The 15,293-nt window shown below is 46.3% G+C and overlaps 1 protein-coding gene across 4 annotated transcripts in view; it reads right to left on the bottom strand.

Moving 5' to 3' along the window:
• The window catches only part of SLF1 (SMC5-SMC6 complex localization factor 1), a 382,477-nt gene that overhangs the window by 255,379 nt on the left and 111,805 nt on the right, over nt 1–15,293 (bottom strand). For all 4 annotated transcript variants that reach the window (XM_063964017.1, XM_063964013.1, XM_063964015.1 and 1 more), the window contains exons 4-5: nt 14,979–15,222; nt 3,643–3,805 (exon numbers count right to left, since the gene is read on the bottom strand). In XM_063964017.1, the coding sequence (XP_063820087.1) occupies nt 3,643–3,805; nt 14,979–15,222 (407 nt within the window). The remainder of the gene's footprint in view (nt 1–3,642; nt 3,806–14,978; nt 15,223–15,293) is intronic.

Raw genomic sequence — 15,293 nt, 5'->3', positions numbered from 1 at the left:
TGAAGGTAGCAGTAGTCTTGTTTGTCTGTGTGTGTGTCTGTGTGTATACGTGGGGGGGAGCAATCACACTGATCACCTCCCCCCCTGAAATTTTTCTATGGTGGCGTACTCATGCCACCTGCAATTAGGCCACAACTCTGAAAAGTCATGCGGTCCGGCACAGCTCTCTACAACCCTGGCCATAAAGAATGTATCAGATGTTCTTAAAAGGTATCACATAGCTGTTTTTAACATTTTTTAGTAATGGTGGAAAAAGGATATCCAGCAAGTGTTTTTCAGCCAACTGAAATCTTTACAGTGATTTTTCTGCATTTTTATACAAGTTTGTGGGATTTGGGGGATAAAAAGCACTTGAAACTCCCATCTGCAAGTTCAAAAAGCACTTTCCATACATAAAAGAGTAACATCTTACATACATAAAAGAGTAACAACCCGTGCTGAGTCAACTTGAAAATATAAAAAACATAATACTCTAAAAAGTGTCTCATAAGACAAAATGAATTAAGTATAACAATATATCAATAAAATGCAAGCAAAACACATAAAAGGCTAATTAGCCGTAAGATTCCTCCTACTCATAAATTCCATTTGCCTGCATTTATGTCCCAGTTAGTGCAGTGACAAACAGCCTCTATTTCTCCAACGTGCAGTTATGTGTATAACAGCTATTGCCAGTTTAGCATCAAGTCACTGTATCAAGACAATATATCTTATGAACTCTTTTCAGCTGGTAACCAACTCCAACTGGTTTCCGAGTCCTAGCTGTTGTACAGTTTATATAACGCAAACTCCTTTTTGATTTCTCAATCCAAAATGTGGTTTATTCACTGTCAGTAGGAGATATTAAGAGTACGGTCACTGGATCTCCAAATATAGCGCAAATGCTGGGCAGAGTCACAATATGAGAGCTAGTAGTCCAGCCTTTAGAGTTCTCACTAGTTTCAGTGTCAAAGACACTTTTCCCAAAGGACCAGCAAGCAATGCTGACCATGCGTGGCCAATATCATTTAACCCATTTTTGAGCTTTAAGAAGTACATGCCTATATTGGCCAAATGATACTATTTTGATCCCACCAGCACGCCAAGCCGATCACGAAAACTGTACGCACCGGCCTATAGAGAATGCATGGTGCGGCCACCAGGTGCAAATAGTCACACCCTGGTGTAATGAGGCGGACTTGCGGTGTGAGCGCACTTGCGGCCGCATCGCGGGTTGAATGAACCTGGCTACATCTGTGGGAAGAGCTTTGTATAATTAAGATGCAAAACCACAAAAAAAACCCCACTACAATCAGAAATTATACAGTGTCTCAAATCCACAGCTTGTCACCTCATGGGCTTTTCAGACAGGTAGGAAAAAAAACCGACCCAAATTAACTGACAAAGAAAATGAAGCACACACAATATAATTATAAAAACATGCAAAATGCTAAGGTTGTCTAGTCTCTGTCACTTACAGGAGCAAAGAATCACACCTGCAATTGTTCTGGTTCATCACACCCCTGCTTTAAACAACATGATTAAAACGCGGATGACTTCATCGAAAATAGGGAAACATTAAATAGCATTATGTATGGTTCTACAAGTTGATGGTGCCAGCAAAAGTGTCTGAATTGTAAGAATTAGGCTATAGCTACCATATATATCTGAGAAAACAGAGACAGTGCAGGTCAGGGGAGGAAATGTAATAAGCAAAAAATAAATTAGTTTTACGTTAATTTAGAGTGCTGTACTGTGTTGCACACTCAATAAAGCTGCCACATGTGGCAATTCTTTGATGTGGCTACTGTAGAATAAAATGATCTGAAATCACCTTGACTGACTATAAGGCGAAGAACAATCAAACTCAAATTTCACTTGTTCCCAGATGACAGATCTGTCAATCAGTGACCATTATTACCATGTGTATGCTGTCAGAGTACAGTGACACTAAGGGGCTAATTCAGACTGGCAGCGAACGCAGTCTGAAGCCCTTGCTGGAGTGCGCCCACGCAGTGGCCGCACTGCGCGCGCGCACCCCGGGAGCCCAGTGAGATGCTATCAGCATCTCAGGGCAGCGATTGCCTCTGCCTGATTGACAAGCAGAGGCGGTCGCGGGGCGGGAGTGCAGTTGGCGGGGCGCAGTCCGGACAACGCAGGCGTGTCTGGACCGTTGGGGGAGCGGGACGCGGTGACGTCACACACAGCCGCTGCGACATGGTATGCGGCGGGGAGTGGCCTGCCAGTGCGTAGGAGCAGCGCTGGCAGGGAGCTACTCACACAGGTGCAAAAGCATCGCCGCCGTGCGATGCTTTTGCACCTGTGCGAGGGGGCAGGGCCTGACATGCGGGGCGGACTAGCCCTGCCAGAGTGAATGATCGTAGATGTGCTAAATTTAGCACATCTACAATCAGATCTGAATTACCCCCTAAATGATCACCACTGCACGACCAGATCTGTCCAATATGTGCAGCCAAATTGGACCCAGATAGATAACCAGTGAGCAGGAGAAATGTCCAGATTTTAAAATGTATAAAAGCATAAAGTAGTCCATATATTCACAGGGCTGGACTGACCTACAGGTGCACAGGGGGAATACCCAGTGGGCCCCACTGCCTGAGGCCTCCACCTCCTCCTCTAGGGGTGCAGCAGGATCATTGATGAACTTGGGTGCTTGCTTTGTTTCTATGGAAGCTACAACAAGATTGGGGTTTCTGCCAGTCAAAGTGGTTGGTTCTGACACATCCCTGTCCCGTCCTTATACAAGGGCCCTATTCTTTGCATGTCCTCTCTAATGGTTGTTCAAGTCCCTCTGTTGTAGCTGGCCACACCCCCACTGGTGGCTAGTCACACCCCTTAAGCTTGGGCCCCTGCCACTTCTTTCCCTAGTGGACCATTGAAGCCCCAATCTGACACTGTATATATTCACTAGTCTTATTTAACAAGAATATGAACTTTAGGCAGTTTCAGGTAGATTTTGTATAGGCCTCCCGAAGCAGGCTGTCTAATACTCACATTTTTGTCTACAGCAATACTATCAAGTGCAAAAGCCACCTTAATAGTGTAGTCTTAAATTCTCTGGTCAAAAATGCAGACTATCAGCATTCATGATCACCAATTAAATATTCCCTTATGCTTTGTGTACTTTCTGCACAACAAATACAACTTTCTGCACAACAAATACAACTTTAGATCAAATTCAATGGTCCATTCAGTCAGCGTTGTCTATAACCTTATGCGTTTATTTGTTTGTGCGCAATAACACTAGGCTTTGGATCAAGTCAGAATTTAACATTGGATGATCTCATGAGAGGTCAGTCGCCACATCCATTAATCTCATAGTGTGCGGCTGGGTATGTACCAAGATCACCTGTGTTAAATGTGCAGCTTAGTGTGCTTGGAAAGTATTTTCTGACTGATCCTGAGCCGCTGACCCTGCCACACAAAGAGAGATATCTGCTGCTAAACACTGTTGAAAATGTACTGGTTGGGGAGACAGCAAGGAGTACAAGGGAGAGGGAGGAAATGTGCATCATATACATACATCAACATCAAATCAAATAAATTACTTTAAAGCCTTATCTGATGAGCTCTAAATCTGGATAAACTAGCTGCAATAACAACATTGAGATGTATTTGAGACACAAATGGGACTAAAATTACCTCTAAAAGATATCTTCCAAGACACAGCACCGAGTAATATGGAGTGTTACAGCCTCTTCTTTCTCTGTCTTGCAAAAGTAATTTATTGTTCGTGAAAACATGTGTTATTTCTTCATCAGAATTTTTTGGATTGTACAACACTGCATGTCCAGCTGTAAGAACTCTGTAAAGAAAAAAAAAAGTTTGCACTGTACATTTTATTGGTTGAAGTAAAAAAAAATAGCTAGAAAGGCTTTGCCATTTGTAGTGATTGACCTATTTAAGCAACTTTTTGGCACAATTCATTCCGACTACAGTACTGGAGAATATGTTTCTTTGTTCAATCATTAAACATGCAGAAAGATTTAAGGATAAACTTTTCTATGACAAGTACAGGTAAAACTTTATAAGATGAAGGATAAACTGGAAGGAAGAAGAGAGTACACTATTACAATAAAGGGAGACAACACAGTGAAAGCTTAAAACACAGCGCCACCTACTGCTTAACATCAGCAGCCTGTAGCTATTCTGATACAAACGTGAACCATGAATTTTATCAACAGCACATCTGTGATACACATTTTGGGATTAGCTGTCTTAATAAAATAGGTGTTTGAACATTAACTAAAAATGTGCTGTTTGTTTTTGTCCCATATTCTTAAAATAGTAATACATTATGATGATCCAGTTGGAAAAGACCATCTTCATTGTAAATTAATGGATGTGTGCCACTCCAATGTAAAAGCGACCCTATGGGAAATGTTATGACATCAAAAGTATTGTTTTGTTAACTGTTTTATTAAAAAGGAGATACAATACAAAAGTGCAAATAATAGGAATTTAATACCTACCGGTAATTAATTTTCTCGAAGTCCGTAGGGGATACTGGGATGGATTAGTACCATGGGGTATAGATCTGGTCCATTGGAGGCACTTTAAGAAATGTTCAGTGTGTGCTGGCTCCTCCCCTCTATGCCCCACCACCAGACTCAGTATAGGAAAACTGTGCCAGAAGAGATGAACATACTTTGAGAGAAGGAAAACAGAAAACAACAGCAGTGAGGTAACGAACCAACACACAACAGTAATACAGGGTAGCCGCACTAACCAGAACAAAGGATAGCCATGCTAACCAAACCAAGGATAGCAATGCTTACACGAACAGAAATAGGGACAGCAACAGCAGACCCAACCAAGAACACTTACAACCAGGTAAGCAAGAAACACGAAGCACTGAGGCCCAGAATCCCCTACGGACTACGAGAAATGGAATTACCGGTAGGTATTAAATTCCAATTTTCTCTAACGTCCTAGGGGATACTGGGATGGATTAGTACCATGGGTAAGTCCCAAAGCTCCCAGAACGGGTGGGAGAGTGCTGAGAACCCTGCAAAACCACCTGACCAAACTGAAGGTCATCACCGGCCAAGGTATCGAACTTATAAAACTTTATAAACGTGTTCGAACCAGACCAAGCAGCCGCTCGGTACAACTGCAAGGCCGAGACGCCACAGGCAGCCACCCAGGAAGAACCCACCGACCTTGTGGAGTGGGCCTGAATACAACTCGGCAGTGGCAATGCTGACTAAGAGTAAGCCTGTTGGATAGTTAGACGGATCAAATGAGCAATGGACTACTTAGAAGCAGGACATCCAATCTTCGTAGCGTCGTAGAGGACAAAGAGCGATTCAGTCTTCCTGTGACGAGCTGTCCTCTTGACATAAATCCTCAAAGCTTGAACTACATCCAAGGACTTTGGAGCAACCGATGTGTCAGAAAGTACTGGAACCACCATCGGTTGATTAATGTGAAAAGATGATAACACTTTCGGCAAAAACTGTGGGCGAGTCCTGAGCTCCGTCCTATCCTCGTGAAATATCAAATAAGGACTATTACAGGATAAGGCCCCCAATTCTGACACAGGTCTCGCAGAGGCTAAAGTCAACAACCCAACAGTCCTTCCAAGTAAGATATTTCAAGTCAACCCTGTGTAAAGGATCAAACCAGTCCAACTGGAGAAAGGTCAGGACCACATTGAGATCCCACGGAGCTGTGGGACGGACAAAATGTGGTTGCATGCGTAGAACACCCTTCAAGAATGTCTGCGCCTCCGGAAGTACAGCATACAGCAAGTTGCCTCTGGAAGAATATGGAGAGGGACGAAATTTTAACTTTAATGGAGCCAACCGTAGGCCCACATCCACGCCTGCTTGCAGGAAGAGCAGAAAATGGGCAAGTTGAAATTCCACAGTAGAATGTTTTCTACCCTCACACCACGAAACATATTTCTTCCAGATCCGGTCATAATGCTTAGACGTGACCACCTTCCGGTCTTGGACCATAGTTGTGATAACCCTGGAGGGAAGCCCTTTGCTGGCTAAAATCTCCCTTTCAACCTGCAAGCCGTCAAACGAAACCGCAGTAAATCTGGCTAGACAAATGGGCCTTGTTGAAGAAGATCCTTGAGGAGTGGTAAAGGCCAGGGCTCCTCTGGAGACATGGTTAGGAGGTCCGCATACCAGGCCCGTCGAGGCCAATCCGGGGCAATTAGAATTGCCTGAACGTTTTCCCTTTTGAATCTTTTTAGAACTCTGGGATTGAGAGGGATTGGAGGAAACAGATATACAAACTGGGAAGTCCACCGAGACGTCAGAGCGTCCACTGCAGCAGCCTGCGGATCCCTCGTTCTGGAACAGTAACGACGGAGCTTCTTGTTGAGACAAGAAACCATCAGGTCTATCTGCGGACAGTCCAACCGGTGAACAAGTTGTTGAAATACCTGTAGTTGAAGGCCCCATTCCCCTGGATGGAGGACGTGCCTGCTGAGGAAGTCTGCTTCCCAGTTGTCCACTCCTGGAATGAATATGGCTGAGATGGCCCTTTTCGTTGGCTTCCGCCCAGAGGAGTATCCTTGACACCTCTCGCATTACGGCCTTGCTTCTTGTTCCTCCCTGTCTGTTTATGTATACCACCGCCGTGGCGTTGTCCGACTGTATTTGTATGGCCTGACTTCAGAGAAGATAGGAGGCTTGCAGAAGACCATTGTAAATTGCCCTGAGTTCCAGAACATTTATCGGGAGCGAGGATTCCTGACTCGACCACTTGCCCTGGAACTGAGACCCTTGGGTCACTGCCCCAGAGGCTGGCATCCGTTGTCAGCAGAGTCCAAGAATGAGCACTGAAACTCCGACGCTCCACAAGGTGAGCGATATGTAGCCACCATAACAGGGAAACCCGTGCTTTCAGCGACAGAGCTATACTCTCACCTGCATGTGCAGGTGAGATCCAGACCACTTGTCTAGTAGACAACAGACAGAGAGGAGGGGGGTGCAAATCCCCACCCCTAAATTCCCTTCCGCACACTGAAAATTACCTGTAACGATCCCTGAACCTATCTGGTTATAAAATTCAGAGAATTAGTCACAAATGTTTGCAACCACATGTTTAGCTGCTGGCCACGTCACGGCTTCTCCGATACAGCAGTCCTAACCTACATAATAGCAGTGCCCACATAGAGCCATGTCATTTGTCACAGTAGGCCTCATGATAAAGGCTATTACTAAAACACTTCCAGACAGAGAGCTAACTTACCCAGGAGCCACCCCCAGGATCTCCCATTGGCACTACAAGGAATAGCTTGCCTTCCAAATGCTGCTCCCATTCAATGCCTCTTGCACACAAGCAGACAAACAATTTGGCAGTTGCTCAATCATACCTGGAGATAATTATATATCAGGTGCTGGAAGGGGGAGGGGTCACAGACAAACAACAGACAGAGAGGAGGGGGGTGCAAATCCCCACCCCTAAATTCCCTTCCGCACACTGAAAATTACCTGTAACCATCCCTGAACCTATCTGGTAATAAAATTCAGAGAATTAGTCACAAATGTTTGCAAACACATGTTTAGCTGCTGGCCACGTCACGGCTTCTCCGATACAGCAGTCCTAACCTACATAATAGCAGTGCCCACATAGAGCCATGTCATTTGTCACAGTAAGCCTCATGATAAAGGCTATTACTAAAACACTTCCAGACAGAGAGCTAACTTACCCAGGAGCCACCCCCAGGATCTCCCATTGGCACTACAAGGAACAGCATGCCTTCCAAATGCTGCTCCCATTCAATGCCTCTTGCACACAAGCAGACAAACAATTTGGCAGTTGCTCAATCATACCTGGAGATAATTATATATCAGGTGCTGGAAGGGGGAGGGGTCACAGTTGTCTAGTAGACCCAGCTGGAACGGACGGCCATTGAATGTGCCATACTGGATTGCCTTGTAGGAGGCCAACATCTTTCCCAGTAGGCGGATGCAAAGGTGAACCGAGACCTTGCGGGGTCTGAGCATTGATCGGTCCATAGCCTGGATTGTCAAAGTCTTGTCCATGGCTAGGAATACCTTCTGAGACACAGTGTCCAGGATCATTCCCAGGAACTGAATTCTCTGTGATGGTTCAAGGTGAGACTTCTGGAAATTTAAGATCCACTCATGTTCCGCAAGAAGGCGAGTAGCCAAGTTGATGCTGTTCAGCAGACTCTCCCTGGACACCGCCTTTATCAGGAGATCGTCCAAGCAGGGGACAATGCTGAATCTCATCATGCGGAGTTGCAACATCATCTCCGCCATGACTTTTATGAATACCCTTGGAGCTGTGGAGAGAACAAAGAGTAAGGCCTGAAACTGGAAGTGGTGGTCCAGTATAGCGAATCTGAGATAAGCCTGATGAGGGGGCCGTATCGGGATGTGTAGATAGGCATCCTTGATATCCAGAGATACCAGGAATTCCCCTTCTTCCAGACCAGAGACCACCGCCCTTCGAGATTCCATCTTGAACCTGAACACCCAAAGATACGGGTTCAGAGATTTGTGGTTCAAGATCGGCCATACCGAACCGTCCGGTTTCGGTACCACGAATAGATTTGAATAAAATCCCCTGTTGTGCAACTGAGGAGGTACCAGAATAATAACTTTTGTTTGAAATAGTTTTTGAATGGCGTCCTGCAAGGTAACTCTTGCTTTAGGCGAAGCTGGTAAACCTTACCTGAAGAATCTGTGAGGAGGGAGTGCTTGAAATTCCAACCGGTAACCCTGGGATATGAGGTCCCTCACCCAAGGGTCCCGGCAGGATTCCGCCCACACATGGGCGAAGTGGTGAAGTCGAGCACCCACTTGAAAGTCCTCCTGCAGCTGGGGCCAACTGTCACAAGCAGGGCTTAGTGGATGAGGATCTGGAGGCCTGGTCCAGAGATCAAGCAGCCGCTGGTTTACGAGGTTTACCTCTGTTTCCTCTAGCTGCATTTGAGGCACCCCTGGTTCTGCCTCTAAAATCCACTTGTTCCGTTCTTCCCCAAACAATGCATCCCCTGTAAAGGGAAGATTTTCCACGGCCTTTTTGGAATCAGCATCCGCTGACCATTGTCGCAGCCACAGAGCTCTGCGAGCCGAGACCGTCATAGCGGTGGCACGGGCATTGATGAGTCCTATTTCTTTGATCACCTCACTCATGAAATTTGCAGCATCCTGGATATGATGTCAACTCACTCGATTATATTATCAGACCATTTGACCATGGGCCTTGTAATCCAACCGCAAGCAATGGTGGGCCTCAGCACTATGCCCACTGCGGTATAAATTGATTTGAGTGTAGTTTCAATTTTACAATCAGCTGGGTCTTTGAGAGAGTTAGCACCAGGTACAGGTAGCACGATCTTACGTGACAGCCTGGACACTGATGTATCCACACACGGGGGGTTCTCCCATACCTTCCTATCCTCAGGTGGGAAAGGGAAAGAATTTAGTAACCATATATGGGGTTTGAAATTTTTTATCAGGATTGACCCACGCCTCTTTAAAGAGTGAGTTTAATTCCTTGGAGACAGGGAAGGTGGCAGAAGATTTTGGTTTTGCATTAAAAAACAACTCTTCCTCAGGTTCTGTCTCCTTATCCGGTATGTTGAGGACTTCTCTAATAGAATAAATTAGGGCCTCCACACCCTGAGACAAAGTATTGTCACCCTCCATGTCCACCGCCCCTTCCTCCAGATCTGACATGTCATTATCAGAGTCAGATTGGAGTACATGTGGGAGTGTGCGTTTAAGAGAGACCAGCAGGGGGAGCTGAGGAGCCTGCCTGTGGTCAGCAGCCTTGATCCAGCCACAGATTTCTTAAGGTTCTGCCTTTCTTGTCTGGCAGTAGCCAACTCTGTATTAATATTAGTAATCATTCCTTTAAATGATTCCAACCACTCTGGCTCCTGTATGCTACTACCCTGTGAGGGAAGAGAACACTGAGTACATAGGAGAGATCCCCACGGTGAAGGGGAAAACTTTGTGTTGCATGAGGGACACAGAGCTTTTTTGCCAGACATACTGACACAGTAGAATCACACACAGTATTTGAGAAACAACACAGTGCAGTGAAACAACACAAAACAGTGAAATAACACAGAGTCCCAGACAGTCTTTAATGGAGAGATACAGAGAGGAATGAGACCAGCACACTATGCCACTCAGTCAAAGCAATGCTCCGCTGGGCATAAACCAGAGCCCTAGATAAGGCAGCTGGTGTTTATTGTAGGCTATATGCTCCCCTCTTTCTATAAAACCCCCTGGTACCAGTTCAAGGTGATTTAGCAGGGTCTGTGGAGGAGCAGCGCTGTGCATGCAGCCTGGATGTCAGCAGCAGCTGGAAATGGCGCTCTGAGCCGCTGGTCCCGCTCTCCGGGAAGCCCCGCCCCCATAATGGCACACGGTCCCTCTTATGAGTTTATACTGGCTTTGAGTCAGAATTTGTGTAAAAATAAGAATTTACTTACCGATAATTCTATTTCTCATAGTCCGTAGTGGATGCTGGGGACTCCGTAAGGACCATGGGGAATAGCGGCTCCGCAGGAGACTGGGCACATCTAAAGAAAGCTTTAGGACTAACTGGTGTGCACTGGCTCCTCCCCCTATGACCCTCCTCCAAGCCTCAGTTAGGATACTGTGCCCGGACGAGCGTACACAATAAGGAAGGATTTTGAATCCCGGGTAAGACTCATACCAGCCACACCAATCACACCGTATAACCTGTGATCTGAACCCAGTTAACAGCATGATAACAGAGGAGCCTCTGAAAGATGGCTCACAACAATAATAACCCGATTTTTGTAACAATAACTATGTACAAGTATTGCAGACAATCCGCACTTGGGATGGGCGCCCAGCATCCACTACGGACTATGAGAAATAGAATTATCGGTAAGTAAATTCTTATTTTCTCTAACGTCCTAAGTGGATGCTGGGGACTCCGTAAGGACCATGGGGATTATACCAAAGCTCCCAAACGGGCGGGAGAGTGCGGATGACTCTGCAACACCAAATGAGAGAACTCCAGGTCCTCCTCAGCCAGGATAACAATTTTGTAGAATTTTACAAACGTATTTGCTCCTGACCAAGTAGCTGCTCGGCAAAGTTGTAAAGCCGAGACCCCTCGGGCAGCCGCCCAAGATGAGCCCACCTTCCTTGTGGAGTGGGCATTTACAGATTTTTGGCTGTGGCAGGCCTGCCACAGAATGTGCAAGCTGAATTGTACTACAAATCCAACGAGCAATAGTCTGCTTAGAAGCAGGAGCACCCAGCTTGTTGGGTGCACACAGGATAAACAGCGAGTCAGATTTCCTGACTCCAGCCGTCCTGGAAACATATATTTTCAGGGCACTGACAACGTCTAGCAACTTGGAGGCCTCCAAGTCCCTAGTAGCCGCAGGCACCACCAATAGGTTGGTTCAGGTGAGACGCTGAAACCACCTTGGGGAGAAACTGAGGACGAGTCCTCAATTCCGCCCTGTCCGAATGGAACATCAGATAAGGGCTTTTTCAGGATAAAGCCGCCAATTCTGACACGCGCCTGGCCCAGGCCAGGGCCAACGGCATGACCACTTTCCATGTGAGATATTTTAACTCCACAGATTTAAGTGGTTCAAACCAATGTGACCTTTGGAACCCAAACTACGTTGAGATCCCAAAGTGCCACTGGAGGCACAAAAGGAGGCTGTATATGCAGTACCCCTTTTACAAACGTCTGAACTTCAGGGACTGAAGCTAGTTCTTTTTGGAAGAAAATTGACAGGGCCGAAATTTGAACCTTAATGGACCCCAATTTCAGGCCCATAGACACTCCTGTTTGCAGGAAATGTAGGAATCGACCCAGTTGAATTTCCTCCGTCGGGCCTTACTGGCCTCGCACCACGCAACATATTTTCGCCAATTGCGGTGATAATGTTTTTGCGGTTACATCCTTCCTGGCTTTGATCAGGATAGGGATGACTTCATCCGGAATGCCTTTCTTCCTTCAGGATCCGGCGTTCAACCGCCATGCCGTCAAACGCAGCCGCGGTAAGTCTTGGAACAGACAGGGTCCTTGCTGGAGCAGGTCCCTTCTTAGAGGTAGAGGCCACGGATCCTCCGTGAGCATCTCTTGAAGCTCCGGTTACCAAGTCCTTCTTGGCCAATCCGGAGCCACAAATATAGTGCTTTCTCCTCTCCATATTATCAATCTCAGTACCTTGGGTATGAGAGGCAGAGGAGGGAACACATACACTGACTGGTACACCCACGGTGTTACCAGAGCGTCTACAACTATTGCCTGAGGGTCTCTTGACCTGGCGCAATACCTGTCGAGTTTTTTTTTTTTTTAATCATGTGGACGACTTCTGGGTGAAGTCCCCACTCTCCCGGGTGGCGGTCGTGCTGAGGAAGTCTGCTTCCCAGTTGTCCACTCCCGGAATGAATACTGTTGACAGTGCTATCACATGATTTTCCGCCCAGCGAAGAATCCCTGCAGCTTCTGCCATTGCCCTCCTGCTTCTTGTGCCACCCTGTCTGTTTACGTGGGTGACTGCCATGATGTTGTCCGACTGGATCAACACCGGCTGACCTTGAAGCAGAGGTCTTGCTAAGCTTAGAGCATTGTAAATGGCCCTTAGCTTCAGGATATTTATGTGAAGTGATGTATCCAGGCTTGACCCTAAGCCCTGGATATTCCTTCCCTGTGTGACTGCTCCCCAGCCTCGCAGGCTGGCATCCGTGGTCACCAGGACCCAGTCCTGAATGCCGAATCTGCGGCCCTCTAGAAGATGAGCACTCTGCAACCACCACATGATGGATACCCTTGTCCTTGGTGACAGGGTTATCCGCTGATGCATCTGAAAATGCGACCCGGACCATTTGTCCAGTAGGTTCCACTGGAAAGTTCTTGCGTGGAATCTAACGAATGGGATTGCTTCGTAGGAAGCCACCATTTTTACCCCGAACCCTTGTGCATTGATGCACTGAGACTTGGTTCGGTTTTAGGAGGTTCCTGACTAGCTCGGATAACTCCCTGGCTTTCTCTTCCGGGAGAAACACCTTTTTTCTGGACTGTGTCCAGGAACATCCCTAGGAAACAGAAGACAAGTCGTCGGAACCAGCTGCGATTTTGGAATATTGAGAATCCAATCGTGCTGCCGCAACACTACCTAAACTAAAACTTTCACTAAGAAGCTCAGGAGAGCCCCTAGTGTGCACCCTTCTCGTCGGGCACAGAAATCTAACTGAGGCTTGGAGGAGGGTCATAGGGGGAGGAGCCAGTGCACACCAGTTAGTCCTAAAGCTTTCTTTAGATGTGCCCAGTCTCCTGCGGAGCCGCTATTCCCCATGGTCCTTACGGAGTCCCCAGCATCCACTTAGGACGTTAGAGAAATGGAGTTAAAACCCCTTATTACACCAGCGCCAGTGTGGGGGTTCACAGTGGGTACCGCAGCACGCAGTCGGGTACCCGCCGCACCCTTATTCCGCCATTGTCACCGGAGGGACCTGCTAACCGGGACCCTGGTGGTAGTACTCACCGCGTCTTCGGTATCTGTTAGGGGTAACGGCATGCTGCCAGCATGTGTGCACACCCTGGGGGTATGTGAAACAGCGCCTCAGGAGCTAACGTCCTGTTAGCGGGGTTGCAAACCATTAACCCTATAGGAGGTTGGTTCGGTCTTCCCCCCTAAGTCCCACGACGCAGGCAGAATGGTGTCAGCCAGTGCTGCCTGTAAAAAATAAACTAAAAGTTTCTGAAGAAAACTCTCTGGAACTCCAGAGAATGCACCCAGCTCCTTGGGCACATTTTTCTAAACGGAGTCTGATGTAGGGGCATAGAGGGAAGGAGCCAGCACACACTGAACATTTCTTAACGTGCTAGGCTCCAATGGAACCGATCTATACCCCATGGTACTAATCCATCCCAGTATCCCCTAGGACGTTAAGAGAAAATATATAATGTGCATCATCCAAAATACATATATCCTAACTGTCCAGATTTTTGTGGGACAGTTCCATTTTTTTTGATGACTGTTTCGCAGTCCCACTCGCGGACCGCAGTGCTCTGCAGGGTTGGGGAGGAGTTGGGATCCTCCGTCACAGCAGAGCAGCGAGCAGAACATGCGCACAGCGTCTATTCACGTTCTTCGTCGAGCAGGGGTCCCGAATCGCTAGTCTTTAAGGTGCAGGATATGTGGACTTTGTGCGAGACTTCCCGTATTTTTATAGTGGCAATCCTTTACGTGGCAAACCCAGCGCAAACTCACACAAAGTCCCGCACAGCCGGAACCTTGCAGGCTATTAAAATTCACCCCTAATCATTTCTATCAGTCCCTGCCGTGACAGAGCTTTCAACCCTATCAGTATATTGTGGTAGTAGGAGGAAAAACACAAGGGGACATACAAACTGCAAACAAATAGGGCCCTGGTTGGAAGTGAATCCAGCAATGCTAATATATATATATATCGTTCTTTAGTGCTAGACTCTACTACAATAATGTTCTTCATTTCCAGGCAGACGAACAATAATTCAACGGAAATAAGTTATTTATTCAAAAACAAAGGTTTTACTTAGCAAATCAGTATTTGGTATTTATGCAGCTATTTCCTTATTTTTACTGCGTACAGTATCCGTGAACTAGAGATTATTCATATAGATACAAGAAATGGTTGAGCACGTTTCGCTTATCAAACAAACCATTAGAATACAATCTTCATAAATTGCACTTTCCGCTTAATTAAACAATTTAAAAAAAGCTGGTGAACAAATAGGTCATGTTTTGTTTGTACATATATTAAATATATAACTTGAATCAGCAGTTTATCTGGCACAGCTTTTAAGGTCTATCAAACAAGTCATTTTGTAGACCAGAGGGTGATCAGTGGCTAAAGCTGCAGAATCCGGAGCCTTTATTTAATATTTGCCACATAACATGCACCCTAAAGGAAGAACTGAGCCTAACCAAATGAATGGAGTGAAGAGGCCTTTTATTTCCTCGCTTTAACAGAGGGTTCATCACATCCTACCTTAAAAAAGCCTCCCTTTCTTTATCAGTTCTTTCAATGAGAAGGGTCACTTTCCATCTGCTGAAGGCCCCCAGAGCACCAGTGTGTGTCAGGTGTTCGCGCCATCTTTTTGGTGCAGATTGCATTTGAGGTGAATAATGGGCGTCTCTTTCCATTTTATATCCCCATTCGAAAGTCGTTTCATCAAGCCATCTGCCGCTTTCTGCACTGTTAATTACGTACTCTTTAGTCAGTACCCACTTTCCTGGAAAGTAAATGAATTGTGAGCCAAAAAAAGATTGTGGGTACAAATGGTAAATAAAAGGATGATTAGAC

Source organism: Pseudophryne corroboree, chromosome 1 (assembly GCF_028390025.1).
Source record: "Pseudophryne corroboree isolate aPseCor3 chromosome 1, aPseCor3.hap2, whole genome shotgun sequence".
In the NCBI taxonomy this organism is placed as follows: Eukaryota; Metazoa; Chordata; class Amphibia; order Anura; family Myobatrachidae; genus Pseudophryne; species Pseudophryne corroboree.
This window is presented reverse-complemented; position numbering and strand designations above follow the sequence as displayed.